At 37.0% G+C, this 19,006-nt stretch overlaps 1 protein-coding gene across 1 annotated transcript; it reads right to left on the bottom strand.

The window, feature by feature from the left end:
• Positions 1-55: 55 nt before the first annotated feature.
• On the bottom strand, positions 56-18,043 carry LOC127626868 (transmembrane protein 180-like). The gene is made up of 9 exons (XM_052102962.1): positions 17,930-18,043; positions 14,126-14,382; positions 11,024-11,103; positions 8,185-8,634; positions 4,129-4,249; positions 3,927-4,023; positions 3,542-3,713; positions 1,868-2,061; positions 56-1,595 (listed from the first exon to the last, which is right to left on the bottom strand). Exons 2-9 carry the CDS (start codon positions 14,288-14,290, stop codon positions 1,360-1,362), a joined length of 1,515 nt encoding a protein of 504 aa, XP_051958922.1. The 5' UTR covers positions 14,291-14,382; positions 17,930-18,043; the 3' UTR covers positions 56-1,359.
• Between the last annotated feature and the right edge of the window lie 963 nt (positions 18,044-19,006).

Raw genomic sequence — 19,006 nt, 5'->3', positions numbered from 1 at the left:
TTTACTAGTTGCAAACTCAAGGACAAGTAAATCATCTTAAACATTACTTTCTTGAAACAATGACATTTATTTAATAGCAAAAATATTTTGAACAATGGGCAAAAGCACTAAAAGAACTTAAACCCCAAGACCAAGTTTAGTCTTTGGCACACATGAAACAACATATATGGGAAAGTTTAACACTTCCAAAGCTAATTTAAAGATTTCTCAGAATAAATAACCATAAAATATAGAGAAATGAGAAAGAGAGCATGTGCCCATAATGCATCATCCAGTAGGTGGACTTTCTACTGCCTAAAATACAAAATATTAAAATGTGTCTTGCTGTTGCAGTATTATATGCCATGATTAATCACAGTAAAACTGAAAATGTAATATAAATGTATGGATGTGTGTGTTGAGAATGGGATAAAATGTAGAATATAAATTTAGCAATAAAAATATTTATTTGGAAAACTCTTGTATAAAACTATTTCAATAACTTTGAGAGGTCATTTTGTGTTGAAATGTAGAACTGGCAAAGGAATTAGTCACCTTCTTAAATCTCATCAGTCAAATGGACAACTTTGCCTCTTAAACACAAAAACTAAGAGTCATTAAATATTTGGTACAGAAATATGTTATTTTTACATGTTACACAGTCTGTATTTTTGGTCATGTGAAGCGGTAGCCTAATATGCATATTTTCTGACCAAAAATAATTAATATTCGTAGCAATGAGTGGTGGAACACATTTCATAAACAAAAGTAATTAAACAGATATTGCTGGCCACAAAACAACTTTTCAATTTAGCCAATTAAAAAAAACTATTGTAAGTCTTGATAATATAAAAGAAAACTCCACAAATACCCATGCACTACCATATCATGTATCCCTGGAATGCAACTGAACACTTACTGTAAACATGCCCTTTCTGAGAACACAGTGCGTTGCCCATTTCCCAAAGAGTAAAAACCAAACAAAAGGACAGAAAGGCAAGAGGCCTTTCATGTTGGGACATTTGATTAGTGTTGGCTTGACTTAGATAATCCACCAATCTAACTATACATTGAATCATCAGACCAGGAAGTTTTAGGGCAGTACTGGTCAATATGGTCCCAAAACACTTGATTGTTTAACTCTCCATTCATTTTTGGTCCCAAGTACATACTATATATAAATCCTCAACAGCTAGCAAAAATAGCAAAGTAAGGCAGGTTTCAATAAGATGTGGGACCATCAATTCTCTCTTAAGTGTGTCTTGCAGTATGTGGTGTCACCATTCTCTATTGTGGTTCAGTCTGTTGGCAGAATGCCTGGTTTTGAGGAATTTCCAGGCCTCATTCCTCCTCCCTCTTTCCCTGCCCACATAAAGAGTATTAGATAGCCTTGACATCAATGGGGTGGCCATCTTGGGCACCCTGCCTCAGGGCCTTGATGAATTGTAGTCTGCGCCCATGCAGACTGAAGCGAGACCAAGCCATCAGCTGCAGAAGGGCGCAGGTGATTGGCACAAACACCAGCAGGTAAAAGCAACCCTGACGCAGTGGCATGGGGACCGCAGGGGCTGATATTGGTTCAGTGGCCACTGAGTTCTTGTCGAAGATGTCATATCCTGGAAAATGAGAGCGGAAATAATGAGATTGGACCTTTCCCTTCAGTTAGCGTCAGATTATCCACAATTCATCGATATACTGTATACTGACTGGCTCTAATAAAGCTATTGACATGTCTAAACATGGAATATCCAAAGCAACTTCATTTGCAAGTCGCTTTGGATAAAAGCATCTGCTAAATCAGGGCTTTTCGGACTCTTGGTTAAACCCTGGAGTTAAATGATTAAATGTATATTAAAAAATCATTATTATTTATTCGAAGTACACAAACCTGTGTAGACACAAAGCAGCCAGGTTCCAATGAGAGGGGCAAAAGTCTGACCAGGCTTGGTTACCAAGGCAACCATGCCAAAGAGCAGAGCAGAAGCTGCTTGTTGTCGTCGGTTTAACACAAAGTCCTCATCCACCAGGTCAGTTATTACCAGGTTCAAAAGTTTACAAGTGCCCTCGGTGAACACGCGATTACTATGGAGAAAGGGGTTGGGACAGCACAATGGAATTAAGAACAATGAAAGGACGACACTGTTGAAAGATAATTTAAATCCATACTGAAAGCCTAAATCTTTATTTTAAAAAAAGACCCACATTAGGCTTTCAGTATGGATTTAAATGTGAGCGGTTTAAGTCCCTTGAGGTTCTTTGAGGTTCCCTTATCATTTTAGTAAACTTTTTTGCACAATAAAACAATCTATTTATAAAACAATCATTTTCCATGCTCATTCTGAGCCTCTGTCAGAAAAACAGGTTTTGGTGCTGCTTCTCCTTTAAGAATTGACAGTACACGCCCACTGTAATGATTGGCTCTCTGCTCTTGATTGATCTGCTCTCACTCCTAGCCATCTCACTGGTCACCACTACTGGGCAGGCTACTAATGTGATTAAAGGTAAAATTGTGTGATGTGTTGTTATGGTGGCAGTCAGATTCAAATGTCTACCACGATGTGACATCACAATGTAGAGGAAGTACAAAAGTCGTTTTGGTGGCTTGGTTTCAACAAATGCTCTTTTTGCAGTGAGGAAGACATTTGAAGTTCTGAAACTTACAGTAGGTTTCTATAGTACAATCACCTCTTGTATGTCAAAATATCAAGGAAAATTTGACATGATATGTTTCATGTCATGATCCTTTTAAGGCAAGTCATTTCATGAGGCTGCCATCTTGGCAATGCCATTGAATAGGGAAAGAATAAAATCTCCAAAAGTGTTAAAAATGTTTACGCTGCAATAACACATTTCTAATCAGCAATGCGTCTGACAAAAGCTTTGCTGCTTTAGCTCAAATCAAACCAAATTATTATTATTTTTTTCACTTTTTAGGGGCCGTTCAGACCTAACGCAGAAAACAAAACCTAGACAGTGCAACGAATAGAACACAATGCAGGTGTCTCTAGACATGTTTTTTAAAAGCTGAACATGGCACTCCTGCACGAGGCGCTGATACACCAAGCATTTACACCAAAACATTCAACATGCAAACCTTTTGGCTGGTCAAACGAATGCAAATTCTAGAGTAAATAAAACATATGTTCTCTCTATATAAAAGCAGATTGGCTCTTTTAATTGAAAGGTTGGACTTTCATTCATACAGCTGCCAAAATAAGATTTTGTTCAGATTTTTCTTCAAGTAGTTTATATGTATAATCAGATTCCTCCTCATACAGTCTTTTCACCCTACCGCTTTGCATTTTTCTTCCACTCAATTTCACAGTAACTATACTTAAGGGACACATGTGCTATGATTTCACAGCATATGTCCTTGGTTTTTTAGCATGAATGTAAGTCTTTAGTGGCAGGTCTTGACTCAACATGGCTTTGCCAGCAAACAAAAGCACACCTGCCCTTTTCAAACAAAGATTAATAACCAAAATGTTTACAACATATCCAGTACAAAGCAGAACACCTGTAGTCTGAAAGCAGAAGGGCTTGTATGTTGTTCATTTCTCACCTAGCAATAAAGATGCAGAGCAAGTACACCTGGTCAGCCCCGGCTAGTAGCAAGGCTATGCTAAGGCCAAGCTTCAGGAGGAAGAGCCAGCGTATAACCTGGTAGACACCCAGTCTTTGGCACAGTGTCAGGAAGTAGAGATTGTTCAGATGAGGGGCGATGTAAGAGAAGCCTGTTTGACAGAAAAAAACTGTTCCATTAGAAGAAAAAAAAAAAGAATACTGTCAACACATATATGGGAAACCTTCATTAGTTCCAATGTCTTATGAAACGTCAATTAAAACCTCCAGGTTTTCACAAGCAGGACTAAATAGCCAGCATTGTTGATCCACTGTGGTCATGTGAATGATTTCTTTATCTCTTTCTTTCAGTAGGAGTCTCTTACCCAGCAGGAAGGAACCGGTTGAGGCAGAGATACGGTCTGACAGGAGGTGCTCCAAAAACAGGGGAAAGAAATTGCTGTTAAAATGGCAGTGGAATACCTGCAAATGGTGGAGTAGAGGACAACATTTATAATCTGTTCTCTGATCAGATGGTTACAGACTTTAACTTTGTGTAAATTTGCCTTCTTATTTGATCACATTTACCTGTATAAGGTTCATTGAGACAAACCACATAAAGTTCTTGTGGCGTGACAGCTGCTTAAGATATTCCCCAAGAGTCACAGGCTTTTCAGGTGACGTAAAAGGAGCCTGATCAACACTCAGTCTAAAAGAAATCATACAATTATAAATTAACATTATAAAATGGATAGTTCTGGCTGTAAATTATAATCAGATAAGACACATTTGAAGCCGCTGTACAAGGGTAACTGCACAGTCTATACTCTGATGGATCTGTATGTTTGAAATATATATATATATATATGAGCAAACACGGCTCACAATCCAGATGCACTCTAAACTTTCCAAACAGCTTCAGGTGATGTAGATTGCAAAGTATGAGGGAATTATACAAAAATACCCAAAAAGTAAATACTGAAGCACTCTTGTTCGTGAGGTTACCCCATGTGACTTTACCCTCCCTAGCAACCGGGCCAATTTGTTTGCTTAGGAGACCTGACTGGAGTCACTCAGCACACCCTGGATTCAAAGTCGTGACTCCAGGGGTGGTAGTCAGTGTCAATACTCACTGAGGTCCCCCACTGTGCATTTCTTACCGTGAAGAAAATTGGCAACATGCAGCTTCATTAATAAGAGAGAGTTTTTTTTTTTGTGAGTTAAAGATGGATTAAAGTAAACAAAAAAGAAGGGGTAGTCTTTGTCCTCTGCAATACACTGCAACAAAATATGTTTTTGATTTGTTTTTGTTTTGGCTTGTTTTTCAATATATACATCCAGAACTCCTTTAAAACAACATACATTTACTTTAGCAGCTATACTGCAGAAGAAAATATAGTTATCTGAGAATGTTGAATTTAATATTAAAAATACAAATATTTAAAAATATAAAAAAATCCTATTTTGTATCTAAAATACATTTTTAGACAATTTTAAATGGAACACAAGACAAAAACACTTGATAACAACAGGATTTTTTGCAGTGAATTTTGTACTGAATTAAACATAATAAAAAGTATTTTTTCCCTTTTATTCAGTGAACGTCATTAGAGGTATTTTTAAAAGATGATTTTGTTGTTGCAATAAATCACCCGAATAGTCGAATAATTGTTCTAATAATCATTAGATTATCGATAGTCGATTATCAAAATAATTGTTAGTTGCAACCCTAATATATATTTATATACACAGTGCATTCAGAAAGTATTCAGACCCCTTCGTTTTTTTCACATCAATCTCCACTCAATACCCCGTAATGAAAAAGCAAAAACAAGACACTTGATAACTTTGCAAATATATATATACTGAAAAATAACTGAAAAATAACATTGACATAAGTATTCAGACCCTTTGCAATGACACCAGAAATTTAGCTCAGGTGCATCCCATTTCTCAGAATCATCTTTGAGATGTTTCTACACTTTGACTGGAGTCCACCTGTGGCAAATTCAACTGATTGGACATGATTTGGAAAGGCACACACCTGTCTATATAATGTCTCACAGCTGCATATCAGAGCAAAAACCAAGCCATGAGGAAAGGGAACTGCCTGCAGAGCTCAGAGACAGGATTGTGTTGATGCACAGATCTGGGGAAGGCTACAAAAAAAAAATGTCACCTGCATTGAAGGTTCACAAGAGCACAGTGGCCTCCATAATTCTTAAATGGAAGATGTTTGGAACAACCAGGACTCCTAGGGCTGGCCGTCCGGCCAAATTTAACAATTGGGGGAGAAAGGCCATGTTAAGAGAGGTGACAAAGAACCAAGTGGTCACTCTGGTTAAGCTACAGAGATCATGTGTGGAGATGGGAGAAGGACAGACAGATGCAGATGGACAACTATCACTGCAACGCTCCACTGATCTGGGCTTTATGGCAGAGTGGCCAGATGGAAACCTCTCTTCAGTGCAAACACATAAAAAAGCACCTAAAGAACTCTGACTGTGAGAAACAAGATTCTTTGGTCTATTGAAAAGAAGATTGAACTGTTTGGCCTCAATTCCAAGAGACATGTCTGGAGGAAACAAGGCACTGCTCATCACCTGCGCAATACCATCCCAACAGTGAAGTATGGTGATGGTAGTATCATGCTGTGGGGGTATTTTTCAGCAGCAGGGACTGGGGGACTGGTCAGGGTTGAAGGAAAGCAGCAAAATACAGAGATATCCTTAATGAAAATCTGGTCCAGAGTGCTCAGGACCTCAAACTGACCTTCCAACTGGACAATGACCCTAAGCACACAGCCAAGACAATGCAAGAGTGGCTTAGGGACAACTCTGTGAATGTCCTTGAGTGACCCAGCTAGATCCGGACTTGAACCCAATTGAACATCTCTGGAGAGACCTGAAAATGGCTGTCCACCAACAGACCCATCCAACCTGACAGAGCTTGAGAGGATCTGCAGAGAAGAATGGCAGAATATCCCCAAACCCAGGTGTTCAAAGCTTGTCGCATCATACCCAAAAAGACTTGAGGCTGTAATCGCTGCCAAAGGTGCTTCAACTAAGTACTGAGTTAAGGGTCTGAATACTAAATATAATGTCAATGTGATATTTCAGTTTTTCTTTTTAATAAATTTACAAAGTTATCAAAAATCAGTTTTTTGCTTTGTCATTATGGGGTATGGAGTGTAGATTGATGTGAAAAAAAGAAAGAATTGAAAGCATTTTATAATAAAGCTGCAACATAAAATGTGAAAAAAATGAAGGGGTCTGAATACTTTCTGAATGCACTTTAGGCAGGACAATTTAAGTGTTAATTTCTGCGATTAATAGTTGACTATTTCATGCATTGAAAAAAAATAAAACACAATTAAAGCAGTATGCTTCCTGTGGCTAAAATTGCCATATATACATTTCTAGGAGGCAAGCGTTCCACTTGCACATCCTACAACAGAATCTGATTGTGTAAAGCAGTGCACGCTTATTCAATATGCGCAACATATGGTTTGGACATAATAAACAAGGGAGCGTATTTACTGTACAGAGAATGGAAACTTCACCTGCAAGTGGTGAGCCAGGGGTGGGAGAGCTGCCTAATCTCTTCGGACCACCCGAAAACACTCAATCACTGCCATCTGAGCCTGTGCCAAAAGCGAAACTGCGTGAAAGAGACCCAGCGTGTGCGTGATATAGACTAAACGGCAGTAAATAAAAGATTAAGACATTAACCTTCAGCATTCAATATTTTTATATCCGAATGTAGTGTTTAATAATGCATTGGCAATGTACACTTAAGATTTTCTTGCCATAAAAGCTTAATATGAATTGAATGTACCCATTTGATCCTATTATTAAAAAAAGCCCACTGTAAAATGGAAAAAAAATATTGCCCAGCTTTTAATTACAGTGTCCACGATTTTATGCCAAATATACATATACTTGTATCAAAGATTTATACCTGTAAAAATGTGTCTTTAACTAAAAAACTTATTTAAATAATGAAAATAAATTATGAAAATAATATATCTTATAACGTATCTTATACATATATCATAAAAAGTATTTTTAGGTTCGATTTTTATCATTTTTAAGATACATACTGTATATATTATATCTTATATATATCTTAAAATGCATTTCTGTAGGTTATATTTGTATTCATTTTAATGTGTGACGGTTTAGGTAATATTAATGTTTAATTATATTTTGTTTAAAATGAGATGTTTTGTAAAATGACAGACTTGTCACCATTCACCAATTCATTGTATGGAAAAAAAGATGCAATTAAAGTGCCGGGTGACCAAGACTAGCATTCTGCCTAACCTCTCATTTTGTGTTCCATTGAAGCAAGCGAGTCATCCGGTATTGGAAAGATATGAGATTGGAATTTACCTTTTTTGGGTAAACTATTCCTTTAAGGAGCTGTGCTGGTAACACAAATATTGCATGTTCAAATAATGCAAATAAAAACTTGAGCAATGCAGTTAACCCTAGGTTGCTCAATGGGATGAAATGAGTGTATTATAAATTGCTTCTGGTGAAAAAAAAAAAAAAAACCTGCTAAATGACAAGTACTGGTAACTTTTAGCACTGATAACAAATGTGCAATGTTTTGCTTTAAACACATTGTTAAAACTCTTACTCGGTCAGTGCTTGGTCCTCATTCTTGTGTGGTTGAACTTCATTCTGAAACCGGTGGCGCAGAAGGCGTGAAACCACGGCAAATCCCAGCATTGAAAAAGCTGCTAGAGTCACACAGAAGAGCCTGAAGTAGTAAAAGTCTTCCTTGTTCCAGAAGGAGTAGGAGAGGAAAACAGACAGTGCACCCAGCGCACTGAACAGGGAACTGTGGAAATTGAGGCGTGTGCGATCGTGTGCTGACACGGCCAGGTCGGCCAGAAGGGCATTGTGGTTGAGGTCCACCACCGTGAGGAAGCCATCGTAAAGGCACAGGCAGAGGAGAAACTGCAGCCCAGGCCAGGTCCAGGCCACCCAGAAGGCCAGGAAAGAGATGGCAAAGAGAGGCCCGCTCTTCGAGAGTGCCTGCAGCCGTTTCACAACCACCTCAGGGGACGTGATCTGAGACCCAGACCTGAGCAGTCACAGAGAGAGAATCTTTAAAGTAATGGTTCACACAGAAATGAACATTTTGTCATCATTTACTCATGCTAATGTCGTTCCAAATCCATATGGCATACTTTTTTTCTGTGAAACATGAGAAGACAAGTTTCTCAGATTGCACTTGGTATAGCCGCTGTCAAGTTCCAAACATAACAAAAAGCACCATAAACATACACTATACAACTAGTACACTACATACCAAGTTATTTGAAACCATACGATAGCTTTGTGTGAGGAAGACCAAAATGTAATTTGTCTTCTCACTGAAATACCTCAAATCTCATTAACACTTCCGCATGCCATGTCACTTGACACTTCGCAGAGGATTAGAAATAAAACAGTCCAAAAAATGTTTAACAGATAATGGGCTCTGGCACAAGGCACACATTTGTATCTTAAAAAGAAATTGAGTGCAAGTCTTGAATGGCCCATCCAGCATTGAGTGTAGGTGTCTTGGTCAGTTTTTGGAGCTCAACAATTCCTGTTCCTATTCAATTTCAATGTATTAAAAAAAGCAGCATGAACATTCTGCCTAACTTCTCCATTTTGTTCCACGTAAGAAAGAAAATCATACCTGTTCGGAACAACATGAGTGTGAGTAAATTATGATATCAGGATGCACTGTACATTTCCAAATAGGGATGTCCTGATACCATTTTGTTTTCACAAGTAACAAGTATGAGTACTGATACTTTAGTACAATACCCGTTTTCAATTTTTTCTGAATTCCATTTCAACAGTTTATTTAAATTTTAACACCAAAAAGGTTTAAATAAACAAATTAATTAAAGTTTTAATCAAATGAAAGTATATGAATTCATTTTCAACATGATAATGTATTATTTTATCAAATTAAGTGATTTTATACAGAACCTCAAAAGCACAATATTAAATACAACATCCAAGTTATTTTTGTCAAATAAAGTCGTGCATAACAGAGCATCAAATATATGAGATGTTGTTTAAATATAATAAAATGACTATTGATTTATTATTATTATTATTAGTAGTAGTAGTAGTAGTATTACAGTGAATATTACATAACTATACACTGGTGATCTATTTCTGTTGTATTTATTTCCCTTTAAATTGAGCTTTTATTTTGCGGAGCTTTTAATTTGAAGTGTTTGTGTCGTTATGACCAAGGAGCCCTGACGTTATGATGGTAACTTCCCACTCCGGAAAAGCTGATCACTGCATGACTCAGTGATTAATAAACCACAAAAGGCTGTTTTTGAATTAAAGGTGCACATAGCAAATCCTGAGAAACACTGTTGATATATGAACACAACTGCCAAAACAAACACAACCCTCCCTTCAGGGCTCCTTTGGAAGCTCCACCCCCCACCAGCTCCAAACGCTCACCACTCTCCTGCTACTAAATCTAACATCACAACAACAGCATATATGGGTTTGAATGAAACATAGCTAAATTTATGTTACCCACCTATCGTGAAGAAAAAGAGTAACTTCTGCATCTGTCTTCAAGCAATTTACCTCTCGGAGGTCTCTCCACTGCTGAAAAGCCTCGCCAATGTTGATGTGGCTCCTAGCCCTCGACTTATCATAATCCTTCTTTTTTAGTTTATATTCATAAGACCTTTTTCTCTTGGTCTGTTTCTCAGCCATTTGTCCTCCTTGGAGTTTAGAAAGTTCACATCAGCCAGATTTGCCGTCACTCTTCTAACCCACCCCCCATCCTGTGCACATGCAAGAACCACCCCCTGTTAGTGATTGCCTGGAGTAGTGTTGTGTCCGATCCACTTAGTTTTTGTCCCAATAAATGTTTCAGCCCACCCACAGAACGGACAGCTAGCCTGAATGTGAGGAGATATTTGCAGAATTTGATAAAAGGTTTATTGGATTTGAATTACTGAGTGCACCTTAAAATAATAGTCTGCGTGTGCCTCACACTTAAAAGTTAATTAGCTCTCTGCCTGCTGTCATCTGCTACAGAGTGTGCGATACTCATGATGGTGTTTTCCATGCATGAGCCAAGGATCTCAAAAAAGGTATGAGCACTTTGTGTCTTTATGTCTGCATAATACCACTTCCATACATTCACAAGCACACACATTTGAAGCGCTGCACATGCAAACTATATATGTATCTCATTAAATCATGGCTTTTGCTGTTAATCACACTAAATTCATAACGTGATTTTAATTTATGCAATGAATGTTTACATGATGACATTCGTCTGTCAGATGGTATCGGTTTTTGGTATTGGAGCATTTTTACAAGCAAGACTACATGAGCATGGCATCAGACCCTATTACTATACCAGTATCAGTACATCCCTATCTCCACTTCATTTGATGTTATCTTTAAACAAAAACTTTAAAAGTTAATAATCTTACCGAGGAGAGCTCAGGAATGAGCGGTCACTCAACCAGCCAAACAGAGGGTCATTCAGGCTGTTCCATATCAGAAAAACAGTCTGTGAAGTGAGAAACATGGAAAAAGCTCAAACATGATTGGTTAAGAACTTAAGAAATGGAAAATGGCAGATTCTTTTATAATACAGTATCTAATTTTAAATGAACTTCGTATTATTTAGTGTGTCATACAGTACATATACACTGGTGGCCAAAAGTTTGGAATAATGTACAGATTTTTCTCTTATGTAACGAAATTGGTACTTTTATTCACCAAAGTGGCCACAATGTACAGTATAGTCAAGACATTAATAAAGTGAAAAATTAAACTACTTTACAGAGTACTCATCAAAAAATCCTCCATGTGCAGCAAGATTTTGCAGATCCTTGGCATTCTAGCTGTCAGTTTGTCCAGATACTCTGGTGACATTTCACCTCACACTTCCTGTAGCACTTACCATAGATGTGGCTGTCTTGTTGGGCACTTTTCACACACCTTACAGTCTAGCTGATCCACAAAAGCTCAATGGGTTAAATCCATAACATCTTTTCCAATTATCTGTTGTCCAATATTTGTGTTTCTTTGCCCACTCTAACCTTTTCTTTTTCTGTTTCAAAAGTGGCTTTTTCTTTGCCATTCTTCCCATAAGGCCTGCACCCCTGAGTCTTCTCTTTACTGTTGTAAATGAAACTGGTGTTGAGAAGGTAGAATTCAATGAAGCTGTCAGCTGAGGACATGTGAGACATCAATTTCTCAAATTAGAGACTCTGATGTACTTTTCCTCTTGTTTAGTTGTACATCTGGCCTTCCACATCTCTTTCTGTCCTTGTTAGAGCCAGTTGTCCTTTGTCTTTGAAGACTGTAGTGTACAACTTTTGTATGAAATCTTCAGTTTTTTGGCAATTTCAAGCATTGATTAGCCTTCATTCCTCAAAACAATTATTGACTGACGATTTTCTAGAGAAAGCAGTTTCTTTGTTTTTTTTGACATTTTTGACCTAATATTGACCTTAAGACATGCCAGTTTATTGCATACTGTGGCAACTCAAAAAACACAAAGACAACATTAAGCTTCATATAATGAACCAAATAGCTTTCAGTTGTGTTTGATATAATGGCAAGTGATTTTCTAGTGGCAAATTAGCAATTTATCATGATTACTCAAGGATAAGGAGTTTGAGTGATGGCTGCTGGAAATGGGGCCTGTCTAGATTTGATCAATTATTGAAATAATTTTTTTCAAATAGTGATGGTGCTGTTTTTTACATCAGGAATGTTCTGACTCAACTTTATGATCAGTTGAATGCCACTTTGGTGAATTAAAGTACCAATTTCCTTCCAAAACAGTAAAATCTGTACATTATTCCAAACTTTTTGCAGCCAGTGTGTGTGTGTGTGTACGTACACACACACACACACACACACACACACACAAGTTTGGGGAGTAACGAAATACAAGTAACAGGAATACGCATTTAAAATACAAAATATAAGTAACTGTATTCCACTAAAGTTACATTTATATCATTGGTCATTAGAATAGTTACATTCAAAAATTATTTTGATTACTGAAGAGATTACTTTGCAATTTATTGTCATTTGTTTAATTGAATATTTAGTCCTTTCAGATGGAAAACATTTAGACATACTGTATAAATGATGTGATCCAAAGTGCATTTGAACAGCGGTGAAACACTTTCTTATGATGTGTTAAATTCATACCAGCAGACAGAGAAGTAAGTTTAAAGGAAGTTTGGAGTACAAGAAATAGAAATAAACCTTGTGTAAATTGTCAGCTTTACGCTAAGCTAAAATGCTATTTTACATGCACATGTTACCAGCACGATCATATTTTTTATCAAGAAAATTCACGTTGGGTCATAAGTTCTTTTTTCTAGTAAGACTTTTGATATTAGGACAAAAATCGTATTCTTGATAATAATGTTTGTATTGATTTCCTGTAAAACAAGATCAATTAGATTGATCTTGTTTTAGAAACAACACTGCATATGATATTTGTGTTTATCAGAGAATTTATTTTTAACATGTGTGTTTTGTCTTACTGTACTGGCAGAGTTTTTAATAGTCAAAACAAGTGAAAAAATCTACCAGTGCTGAAGAAGTAATCCAAAGTATTTAGAATACGTTACTGAACTTGAGTAATCTAACAGAATACATTACAAATTAAATTTTACAGCATATATTCTGTAATCTGTAGTGGAATACATTTCAAAAGTAACCCTCCCAACTCTGTGTGTGTGTGTGTGTGTGTGTGTATATATATATATATATATATATATATATAAACATTACTGAATATAGCCTAATAGCAGTCAAAAGACACACTTGACTCAATATATTTCTCATGATCTTCAAACACCTGGATCTAACGGCTTAAACTTAAATGTCCAACAGTTAAGTTGCTTAAATGTTAAATTAATTTCTTGTTGGACCAGAGAGTAAAGGAAAAGTAGCTAACAAGCAGCCAGCATACTGTATATGGGTACTGATTTGATTAACGTTTTGGTCACTCCCATATTTCTATGTGAAAAACAGTACTAGTGTACTAGTGTCCAGCACTTAAAATTAAAATAATGACCAGCTTGTAATTTAAATGATGAATAATGACACTATTATTCTTGAATGTGGAAAACAGTAATATACAGGAGAATAAGGTGTGTCCAAACTTTTGTCTGGTACTTAAAGCAGAAGTATGTCATTTCTTCACCACTAGGGCCATCGAACAGAATTGTAAAAATAAACTTTGTTTTCAGAACAGCTGTCCAAATACGCCCCGTTAGACAAATAAAGAGATAGTCCCGCCATTGGTTAAGCCATTGGTTAAGTAACGTTGTTGGGGTGGGTCTAAGCGGGTCACTCAGAACAAACAGAGCAACTTTCATAAGCAACAGAAACAGTGTTTACCGGTTTTAAGTAAATTAACATATGAATGGCTTACAAATAGCTGTCTCTGCATATTAGGCTGGGATAGGAGAAAGTATTTTAACACCGAAAAATGTACATACTTCAGCTTTAAACTGAAAAAATGTCCTGCTTGTAATTTAAATTATGAATGTACCCACCTCTCCCACCCAGAACGACAACTTGTCGATCTTGTAAACAGACACAAAGGTCTCCACATAATAGAGTAAGAAGACATTGTGGAGAATGGAGATGAAGAGAGACAGGGAGCCGTAGAGTACGGCTGTAGAAACGCCCTGGCAGCGGCCCCATATCCTCCTTCCCATCCTTTGCTACTTCTCTCGCTTTCTTTCTGCCCACGCAGTGCGCTTTACCTCCTCCAGGCCAAGCAGGGTGGGGGTCATCGTTTTATCCACCCCTGCACATAGACACCAAAACAAAACAACTAAGCACTTGTAAAACTGAGTAACATTTTCAGTAAAAGTTTAGGCTGGATTATCTCTGTCGGCTGTTTTTAGTCTAGATATTGACATAAACTTAGAAGGGTAATTTGAAAATAGCCATGCCAATGAGAAAACTGAGCATTTGTACTGCAAGTGGCTTTGGCTTCCATTTGATGACCCAGCACTTTGCTTGATATTAATCTGGAAAAACAGGCTCTAGCCAGACATAATGCAAAAAAGAAAACTTCACTCAAAGCTATTTTTAACAAATAATAATGTGGAGAAAAGCTGGGGGAAAAAACAACATAGGAACATGCATAATCACAGCTTTTACAATGTTAGTCAAGCAAATCGTGGTTATTTGGCTTGAAATTATTCAATATATTTAATTTGTTTCAAAAACATGTCTCAGTCTGTCCCCAAGTCAAAAGATAAATTGAGAGTTATTTTGAACACAACAAACACCACTGTAAAGATTCTGGCCTCCGGTTTGTTTCCATGGAGAGTGTATGGGAACCAGGCAGCCTATTTTCCCTTTTCCATATTCGAAATAACAAAAACAGCCTGACCTTCTTTCCCCACTGTGGACAGTGCCAAGCAAGGGTGACATGAAAAGTCATGTGAGCAGTTCTTCAGAGGTTTCAGGTCACATTGTTATGCCTGTAAACCCTAAACCACTTCTAGCAGGAATAACACAATAAATTCCTTTGAGATTTGCAATTATGCATGAAAGTTATATTTTAATGACCTTGATGCTCTCGGGGGTCCGACGAGAGATGTAACCCGAGCAAAATCAGTGTTGGCTGAAGCCATGCATCTGCTATAAAATACTGAAGTTAACAAATAGTAGGGTGGAGCAGAATTTATTGTGCCAGAGTTTATGTGAATTTTCATGTGCACAGTAAATCCTTTATTTCTAACAGCTTTTCAGTTCCAGCATTTGACATCCTTGATACCTTTGAAAACATCACCAAAATCATCTTCCAGTTTCAAAACTAAAGCCTGGTGCATGATACTGGCTGCTGGTAGTATACTTTCAGCACATAATATACAAGCTCCCACAAGTTGAGCATGACTTGTTTGAAACCACTCAATACTGAAACACTGTAATTCTTATCTTATTAAAAATAACCTTCCCCCCAGCTCTTTAAGAGAACAATCGAGTACAGTTCTGAGCGGTTAAATGGCTTTAAACGCGAGTGAACTTTTTACTCACGGTGTGATTTTCATCTGATCTAAGCAGTGAAGCAAACAACTTCACTGGATCACATTGTACACATACAGTGATTCTCATCTAGAGAGGACAGATGGCTGCTTCCCAGATGATACGATTCAGCAATCTTTGATGCAACAAGAGATCCAGTGCAAAAGAGCAAAAGAACAACTTTTCTTGGCAGTGCCGAGTTGGTGACAGGTTGCTTACCTGTATCTATCCAGAGCAACAAGATGCATGGGAACTATTCACACATACAGACTCAAGTGTCTTTTATTGCACTGAACCATTAAACATCAAACATTGACACCCTTACTACACAGATGCTTCAACGCCTACATGTAAACCAGGAGGACACAGAGAGCTATTCACAGAATCTTCTTTGTCTCAGAATACATTTATTCAGTCAATACAGAGATGTTAAAGAAATGTTTCATGTTAGATACCTGTATCTAAGTTTTAATCAACAGACAGCATTTGTGGCATAAAGTTGATTACCACAAAATCATTTTGACTCAATGGAGGTCAATGGGGCCAGTCCATAAATGTTAAAAACACATTTCAAAACTACAGCCAAAAAACAAACATTATACGTGGTGTTACTATGATTTTAGTGTAATGAAGCTGTGTACCGGATTACAGGGTGTATCGGTGTTACATCATCATGACAACGAAGTTATAATATTGTGCATAACTTTACAAAGATAAGGTTAAAAAGCAATTGTATCACACTAAAATTATGTTAAAACATAATGTTTACATCTTGTGGCTATACTTTTGAAACTGTGTGTATTTTACGGTTTATGGACTAGCCCCAATCACTTACATTGTAAGTGTATTACTGTAACTGCAATGTTTGCTTGTTTTAAAATAAACAAGGGCGGTGTAGAAATTTATGTGGTAACAAACATTATGCCACAAATGCTGTCGATTGAGCTAAAAGGGATAGTTCACCCAAAAATGTATAATTTACTCACCCTAATACCATTCCAGATGTGTATGAATTTCTTTCTTCTGCAGAACACAAACAAAAGTTTTTAGAAGAAAATTTCAGCTCTGTAGGTCCATTAAACGCAAGTGAATGGTGACCAAAATGCTGAAGCTCCAAAAGCACATAAATGCAGCATAAAAGTTATCCTTAACTCCTCTGAAGCAACCCAATCGATTTTGTGTGAGAACAGACCAAAGTGTAAAAAAATGTTCACTGTACATCTTGCCATTGCTGTCTCTAGGCATGATCATGATTCAAGCTTGATTACATTTCCAAGTGCTTGAATCATGATCGCCAAAGAGACTGCAGATGTTAAGATTTATAGTGAAACTTGAGTTAAATTTTGATCTGTTCACACCCAAAAATCGATTGGATCGCTTCAGAAGTCATGGATTAAACCACTGGATTCTTATGGACTACTTTTATGCTACCTTAATGTGCTTTTTAGAGCTTCAAAGTTTTGGACCTCATTCAATTGTTTTGCATGGACCTACAGAGCTGAAACATTCTTCTAAAAATCTTCGTTTGTGTTGTGCATAAGAAAGTAAGTCATGCACATATTGGATGGCATTAAAGTAAATGGTGATAGAATTTTCATTTTTGGGTAAACTATCCCTTTAACTCGTATTGAACCCGAAATGTTCCTTTAATTTCAGCTGCCAAGATGGAGTGATCATTAAGGTATATTTACCCCTATACTTCTAACAATGATGAGAGCCTATGATCTGTAGTCACGGCAACACTATCTGATATCAGACCTCTGACACCTGTAACTGAATATTAAATACATCTGATGCATCCTGCTAACTCCGAATCAAAACACCGAGTCATTAAAAGCCATTAACGCTTTGATATTACACGTAATCTTTTTAAAACTCCGTGTCGGATTTTTTCGGCCAAAATTTATACATTTTTACATTTTCACTGCCGCGCCAATTCTGATAATGATCCAATGTTTCTGTATTATTGTCAGTGCAAGCCGGTTACATTAGCAGGTTTCCTCCTAGTAATTCACCGTACATAGTACTTGAATTTGACCTGAGAATCAGATTGTAGTTGAATGAAAATGTCCAATACCTGATCAAACTGAGTTTGAACAGCGATCTGACACTTTAAACCTTAAACGACCATATAAGCTACTAATCCTGGTCCTAGTTAGACTCGCTAGCAGGCTATCCGCTTTCATAATCAAGCAACGCGACGTGGACCAAGTCACAGCCCAGAGACCGACACATTTAACCAGCTGATATTAAAGCAAAAAACTCAATACAATCAGACGATCGTATGTTTAAAGATCTTTAGGATGTGAAACACCTACCATGAAGAGCTGATGGCCAGTCTACAGACACCTGATGATAAAGACAGACGCTGTAAATGTTTCTAGGTTTCACTGTTGTACCGAGACATGTCATGTGTTGGAAGAGGAAGCCCTTGACGTCATGAATCTTCCCTCTTCCTCCTCCGCCCCTCCCCCTCACTCTATCATCACTAATACACGTACACACACACACGCTTAAAAATGTGCACGAGGATGTCTTATGGCATGCTATACGTGGTCATAGTAGTGATTTGGGAGGCATATTATTACGATAAGTGGTGGCTGATATAGTATTTTAACATATATTATATAAATGGGGAAAACGCATGTAGCACTACTTCAAAGCTTGCCGGTTGATAGTTGGTAAGTTTTCTGCATCATGGACATATAAGCTGATGCTTGACAAAAGCTAGACTAATTCAATCAATTTACCTAAGAAGCGCCTTTTTATTGCTTTGTTCTTATTGGCATTAATTGGTTATTTAAGAAGAATATCCAACTGTATGTTTTAAAATAGGCTACCATCAATAGAAAAGCCATATGTGCCTTAACAAGACTATTATTATCTATATTTCTAAAATAAATCTGGATTTTTTTGTAATTAATTCTTAAAGGTGCACGCAGTAAATTCTGTTTTTTGTGTCATTTTGGTCTTACACTGACACCTAGCGGTTTGGATGCAGCAGCTATTAAAATAAATATTTTTTAAGTTTCAGTTGCCATTATAGAAATGTACTATTCACAGTCAGCTATGATTACTTTAATTAATTAATGAAAGTGTCAAATAACAGGATGGTTTTTGAGATTAAGTGAGTAGTATTCGGCTGGTCATGTGATTCTAACATGGCAGCCCCCATGTGCGGACCCTCTCCATGTAGAATAAAACCACTTTTATAAAGTTACTGATATGACTTAATTTTAATGTGAGTGCTCAGATTTCCTACTTATTCATGTCTTAAGGCGTTTAACTTTTTTAATGAAGAAAAAATTACTAAGTGCACCTTTAAAATATATCATCAACAAAAAAAATTATATAAAAATGGAAGTTATTTTTTTTGGGACCCATGCTTAATAAGA

This window comes from Xyrauchen texanus, chromosome 33 (genome assembly GCF_025860055.1).
Source record: "Xyrauchen texanus isolate HMW12.3.18 chromosome 33, RBS_HiC_50CHRs, whole genome shotgun sequence".
NCBI lineage: Eukaryota > Metazoa > Chordata > Actinopteri > Cypriniformes > Catostomidae > Xyrauchen > Xyrauchen texanus.
This window is presented reverse-complemented; position numbering and strand designations above follow the sequence as displayed.